Source organism: Salmo salar, unplaced genomic scaffold (genome assembly GCF_965601325.2).
Source record: "Salmo salar unplaced genomic scaffold, fSalSal1 ptg000306l, whole genome shotgun sequence".
Taxonomy (NCBI): domain Eukaryota; kingdom Metazoa; phylum Chordata; class Actinopteri; order Salmoniformes; family Salmonidae; genus Salmo; species Salmo salar.
Genome location: NW_027675347.1, coordinates 404,824 through 411,893, shown reverse-complemented (window position 1 = coordinate 411,893; position 7,070 = coordinate 404,824). Strand labels below are relative to the sequence as shown.

At 37.2% G+C, this 7,070-nt stretch overlaps 1 protein-coding gene across 1 annotated transcript; it reads left to right on the top strand.

Annotated features, from left to right (window-relative positions):
• Nucleotides 1–6,506, top strand: LOC145875674 (uncharacterized). Its single transcript, XM_082971512.1, has 2 exons — nucleotides 1–535; nucleotides 3,406–6,506. Exons 1-2 carry the CDS (start codon nucleotides 205–207, stop codon nucleotides 4,395–4,397), a joined length of 1,323 nt encoding a protein of 440 aa, XP_082827638.1. The 5' UTR covers nucleotides 1–204; the 3' UTR covers nucleotides 4,398–6,506.
• Nucleotides 6,507–7,070: the final 564 nt, after the last annotated feature.

The window sequence follows — 7,070 nt, the reverse complement described above, 5'->3', positions numbered from 1 at the left end:
CGGTAGCTCGCTAGCCGACAAAGTCGGAACATTCAAGTTCTTTACACAATTTCGTGGTTTATTTGCTACTATGATTTAAACATACTTATGTGGAAACAACTAGCTACCCCATTTAATTTAATATTTACGTTGTAAGTCAACTAGCTGGCTGGTTAAATTAGCACTAGTCTAGTCGCTAATGCTAACTAGCTATTATCTCCGACCATGAGTTCACTAAGCTACTCTCCTCCTGTTAAAGAAGAGGTCTGCTGGACGGAGAAAGAAGCTCTGGTGAAAGAGGAGGAGGAAGAGAAAGATGTTACAATACAAAAACAAGTAGAGGGTGAGGCTGTTACCGTGAAAGAAGAAGAGAAAGACGTTACAGTGAAAGAAGAGAAAGACGCGTTCAGAGTGAAAGAGGAGGAAGATGCAGTTTTTGGAGTGGAGGATGAAGTGAAAGAAGATGAAGTCGTTTTTGGAATTAAGGCTGAAGAGGGGTCAATTACTGTCAATGATGAAGAGAAGACTGGAGATCTGATTAACACCAGTAAATACAGTGAGTACTATCTTATAAAACAGGGACATTGATCTGATTAACACCAGTAAATACAGTGAGTACTATCTTATAAAACAGGGACATTGATCTGGTTAACACCAGTAAATACAGTGAGTACTATCTTATAAAACAGGGACATTGATCTGATTAACACCAGTAAATACAGTGAGTACTATCTAATAAAACAGGGACATTGATCTGATTAACACCAGTAAATACAGTGAGTACTATCTAATAAAACAGGGACATTGATCTGATTAACACCAGTAAATACAGTGAGTACTATCTAATAAAACAGGGACATTGATCTGGTTAACACCAGTAAATACAGTGAGTACTATCTAATAAAACAGGGACATTAATCTGATTAACACCAGTAAATACAGTGAGTACTATCTAATAAAACAGGAACATTGATCTGATTAACACCGGTAAATACAGTGAGCACTATCTTATAAAACAGGGAGATTGATCTGATTAACACCGGTAAATACAGTGAGTACTATCTAATAAAACAGGGACATTGATCTGATTAACACCAGTAAATACAGTGAGTACTATCTAATAAAACAGGGACATTGATCTGATTAACACCAGTAAATACAGTGAGTACTATCTAATAAAACAGGGACACAAACTCTGCAGTTGTTGAACTAATGTGTGATTTTTAAAAGGGCATTCTACACTTGAATATGTTTTTGTACTGTATGAATTGTCCATGAAGTCCTCCAGGGATTTTTAAACTTTTCCTGTTGAAAAGTGATATAAATGCAGTAAAGTATAAACACACTAATGGGAAACAAATACATGTTTTGAGCAAAATAGTGTTTTTTTAACAACTGCAAACTAGAAGGAGTGAGTGATGTCATAGTAAGGCCTTCAAGGAGTTGGCTTGATGGGAAGTCGTGATGTCATCCAATAGGAGACTGATCTTCATGTGAATATTCATTATTCTTTTAAAAATCCTTCCTGTTCTGTCAAGTTGGTTGTTGATCATTGCTAGAAAGCCGTTTTCAAGTCTTGCCATTGACTTTCAAGATGATTTAAGTCCAAACTGTAACTAGGCCACTCAGGAACATTCAATGTCATCTTGGTAAGCTCCTCCAGTGTAGATTTGGCCTTGTGGTTTAGGTTATTGTCCTGTTAGGACGGTTTTCTGTATTCAGATCTCTGAAATGCACTCTACCTACGTAACATTTAGTGTCTCCTTATGTTACGCTGGCAAAACAGTTTTTATGGGCACAGAAATCCTAAATAATTTCAGAGTTTGCTAAATCCAATGGTTCTAACCGAGAGTCACCTTAACTTTATTGACAACACCCAAATAGATACTGTCATTAACGTCGTTCTTCAATAATTACACATAATACTTAATACTGTAGCTGTTTAGTTACAGTCACATGTTCAACTATCATCAGCTGATCCAGGAAATCATTTTCTGAATGACAGTCACATGACAAACATCATGACATGCAACAACAACCAAAGTGCTTCTTCATTCATTACTCTGGTAAAGACAGTTATGCCATGCTCCACGTTGGATCCAACATCCCAAACAAATGTATGTTTATAAAGTGTTATTGTCTGCTTGATTTACAGTAGGGTCTTGTTAGTCTGTTTGGACACAGAGATACTTAGCTCATAATGTGTAGAGAACTGTTCCTTGATGGATAGGCTATTGTTCAGGACATTTAGAATGACAACACATTACAGAGTAGCCTAGTGGGATTGTTCACAAAATTATCTGGTGATCAGGTTATGAAATGTCACGACAAAAACATTTTAGTTTCCATGTTTCACCTGAAATATTAAATGATTTATAGTCCTAGGTCTATGTTATTGTTAGGTGAAGTTATGGGTCTTACAGTTGGTCTATGTTATTGTTAGGTGAAGTTATGGGCCAATTTGTTAAACACTTAGTGTACAAACCCTCATTGTCAGGCTGATGGCAAAGCCAAAGAGCATTTTACTGGTTGAAGTGTTTTGAAGTGAAGTGAAGTTGAAGTGTATAAAGCAGTTGATATGCGACAATAACACAAACATATTAAGCAGGTGATTCAAGCGAGTCTTACAATTATAATCCATATTTAATGTGAAATGCACTCATAAGCAACCTGTAAATGGAGGCTATATTTGCTGTCAGCCTATGAGAACTCCCCTGAGTTTTCCCCCACGGTGGTGAATTAGTGAATAGACACAGAGCTTAATGTGAGTTTCCTTGAGTAGCACTCCTGATCTTGTGCTGTAATATTCAGAATACATTGTGAAAACTAAAATCTTTGCTCACTATTTTTTGCTCCAGGCATATATACTACATCCATAACTAGTGGTTTCCTCATTACCAGATATACTACATCCATAACTAGTGGTTTCCTCATTACCAGATATACTACATCCATAACTAGTGGTTTCCTCATTAGCAGATATACTACATCCATAACTAGTGGTTTCCTCATTACCAGATATACTACATCCATAACTAGTGGTTTCCTCATTACCAGATATACTACATCCATAACTAGCTGTTTCCTCATTAGCAGGGAGGTGTTTCTGCAATCAAATTGTGTGCGCATTGCCCTCGTGCTGCAATTTTAGCAAACACAGGGCCTATATTGGAAACCAAAAGTCATCTGGCGCACTGCTTAGGATTTCAACAACTTTAATAACTTATTTCTAGTTACTACTAATGTGAAAACAAGACAAAATGTGATTGTTGCTAAGTTAACTGTCTTAATGGTCAAATCATTTAACAGAAGTCAATTGTTGTACAAGTTCATGGGTATGCTCTGGGCATCACCTTTTACCTCAAATAAACAGTGGATTTCTGCTGTCGTGGGCCTTTAACCATCTGTCTGACTTTGTTCTCACAGGAGAGAGACGGGACTATTGTGGATCCTCTGGGGAGCCTCAGCAACATCATGATGCTGACGAGGCAGAGAAGAGTCTCTCCAGATCAGAACTCCTCAAGAAACACCAGCGAGTTCACACAGGAGAGAAATCTCACTGCTGCTCTGACTGTGGGAAAAGATTAAACTCTTCACTAGGCCTTAAAATACATCAAAGAATTCACACTGGGGAGAAACCATATAGCTGTGATCAATGTGGAAAGAGTTTTAAAAAATCTAGCAGTCTGACTAAACACCAGAGAATACACACAGGAGAAAAATCTTATAGCTGTGGTCAATGTGGGAAGAGTTATGTTAAATATGCACATCTGACTCGACACCAGAGAATACACACAGGAGAGAAATCTTATAGCTGTTGTCAATGTGGAAAGAGTTTTGCTGCATCTGGCAGTCTGACTCGACAACAGCAAGTACACACAGGAGAGAAACCATTCCACTGTTCAGATTGTGGGAAAAGATTCTCAACTTCACAGAATTTGAAGACGCACCAGAGAACACACACAGGAGAGAAACCTTTTAGCTGTGATCAATGTGGGAAGAGTTTTACTACATCTAGCAGTCTGACTCAACACCAGAGAATACACACAGGAGAGAAACCTTATAGCTGTGATCAATGTGGGAAGAGTTTTTGTCAATCTAGCCATCTGACAGTGCACCAGAAAAGACACACAGGAGAGAAACCTTATAGCTGTACTCAATGTGGGAAGAGTTTTGTTACATCTAGCCAGCTCACATTACACCAGAGAACACACACAGGAGAGAAACCTTATAGCTGTGGTCAATGTGGGAAGAGTTTTACTACATCTAGCAGTCTGACTCTACACCAGAGAATACACACAGGAGAAAAACCTTATAGCTGTGGTCAATGTGGGAAGAGTTTTGTTCAATCTACAGATCTGAGAGTGCACCAGAGAATACACAGAGGAGAGAAACCTCTTAGCTGTGACCATAGATAATCTGATAAAAGATCTCTGATCAAATATTAGAAAATACATTAAGGAGTTGTTTCATGATATCAATGAATTAATGTCACAATGTAGAATGTTTAAACATTGTAGTAGAAGTATTTTAATGATGTCACAATGTAGAATGTTTTAACATTGTAGTAGGAGTATTTTAGTGATGTCACAATGTAGAACCCTAAACGTTTGTCCCCTGTTCTATTGATTTCAACATGATATGGATATTAACCTCAGGGGGAAATCCAGGCTCTGAAATGGAAGAGTTACTATTTATGTGATTTAACAAAAAGTGACTAACAAAAAAAGAGTTGTGTTACACTCACCACGTTGGTGACGCACTGGAATCACAATGCAACACTTCAAAATGTAGCTAGCTGTTTTCTACAAATTGTCCTCTAACCAGGGATGTACACATTATTCCCAGATTCCATGTGGTTTTTGAGCTGTTAGTTTTAACAGGACGTGCAACCTCATCTCCCTCCTCTCGGCACAATTGATTTCAACATGATATCGATGAGTGATGACAAATAAGTGTTGTGTTCCTTTGTTTAGCGACCCCTACCTTTAAATGCATCACTCCAAAATGTAGCTGACTGTCTTCTGCAGGTTGTCCTCTAACCAGTGAGGTGAAATATATCTCCCATTTCCATGTGTTTTTTAGTTGTGTTAGTTTCAACAGCACGTACAACCTGATTTAATCGATATCAGTGATTTATTGCTACTTGTGCAGTTTTATAAAGGTGCTTGTTTAAAAAAAAATCCAAGTAATATGATTATTGTGGCAGATGTTTGTGTATACAGCACATTTTATGTTTAGGTTTTCAATTTATCACAAACAGTTTTTGCATATTGGTTATTGATTTGGACACGTTAAAACTGTGTTTTGACATTGGGGATATCCCATCTAGCAACATGTAATTGAAAAGACTTTGAAAATAAGACTATGCAACCAAATATTTCATATTTACATTTCATGTAACATTTAGTAATAATTATTTATGTAACCAACTCACAATTTTTGGTACAATTATATTGACATTGTTGCCCTGCTTTTATAATATCAGGGTTAATTCTCAGATGTGCCAACCCAAATGTACTAGAGCATGACATTGGGGACTGGGCCCCGATCCAACAACATGCCTATCTAGTGAACCCTGAAAAGAGAGAGAAGCTCTGCAGTGAGGTGGAAAGTTACTATGGATATTGCAGGAGTTTCCTCTTGAAATCAGACATGTCTGTGGTAAGGACAACTTGGTTGCTGATTGTCTCAAAAAGATTTGTGTTTTGCGTTTAGCCAGTGCGTTGCCATGGATCACAATTTATTTTGACTGCATGTTTTTCTGTATTGGTGATGAGTTTTGTTTGGGCTCATTCCAAGGGGACGAGAGTTCTAGAATCTAGTGAGTTTTAGGAAGAAGAGAGTTCTAGAAGCTAGTGAGTTTTAGGAAGAGGAGAGTTCTAGAAGCTAGTGGTATTTAGAAAGACGAGAGTTCTAGAAGCTAGTGAGTTTTAGGAAGACGAGAGTTCTAGAAGCTAGTGAGTTTTAGGATTCTATAGTAAGTGAACCAAGGTGGGGGATTCTATAGAAAGAAAAAGGTGAAAAGATACTATTGTATATTATTATTTAGAAATACGTGTTTTTTCTTGTTTTTAATTGTTGACAGCCAGTAGACATCATGTTTATATTGGTGAAGGTGAAGCATTGTAGTTGATTATAATGTGAAATGGAAGTTGTTTTCTGTTGGTGGTGAGCAAACTTGTCCAACAAAAATATAGGATATATTTGTTGTCTTAAAGGGGAAGGTGTTACAGGCTTTGGTTTTTCCATTTATGTTTTGAGGTTGGACTTTAGCTCGTTAGCACTGATTGGTGTCACCTCGTTAGTCAGAATGTGTTACACCTGTGCTGGCTTGTCCATCTCGTTATGGTTGAATATTGCATCCAATTGTTAATATTTTAATCAATGGATTTTCCTTGGAATGTTCCGTAGTCTTTCAGTTGTGTAGTAAATATCCGTTTATTTTCATTGTTTTTTCCTGTGAAGCCATTGCGTGGCATCCATGTCTGAAAAGTGCTGTATAAATAAAGCTTGATTTGATTTGAGCATATTGCAAAACAAAGGAACCCAATGATTGACAATCAACAGACTTCATTATTTTTTAATTTTATTTAACCTATTTAACCTTTAATTAGGCAAGTCGGTTAACCTCTAGAGGACCCCTTCCCGCTCTGATCCCGCTAACGGGATTTATTGATAAGATACCATGGCGGGAAATTCAAAACTGCAAGAATCTAATAATTTCAATTTCTCAAACAATCAACTATTTTTCACCATTTGAAAGATAAACATCTCCTAAATCCAACCACATTGTCCGATTTCAAAGAGGCTTTACGGCGAAGCATAAAGTTAGGTTATGTTAGGAGAGTACATTGAAAATAGCTGCGTGTAATGTTTTGTCAATTCAAAGACAGGCGTCAACAAAAGCAGAAAACCAGCTAAAATTATGCACTAACCTTTGACAATCTTCATCAGATGACACTCCTAGGACATTATGTTATACAATACATGCATTTTTTGTTCCATCAAGTTCATATTTATATCCAAAAACAGCATTTTACAGTGGCGGTGAAATTCAGAATTTTTTTTCCCTCAAATGCTTCCGGTGA

Coding starts and splice junctions, on each gene's coding strand:
- LOC145875674 (XM_082971512.1), top strand. CDS start 205: ATGAGTTCACTAAGCTACTCTCCTCCTGTTAAAGAAGAGGTCTGCTGG. Junction 536..3,405: donor GATTAACACCAGTAAATACA/GTGAGTACTATC, acceptor TTGTTCTCACAG/GAGAGAGACGGGACTATTGT.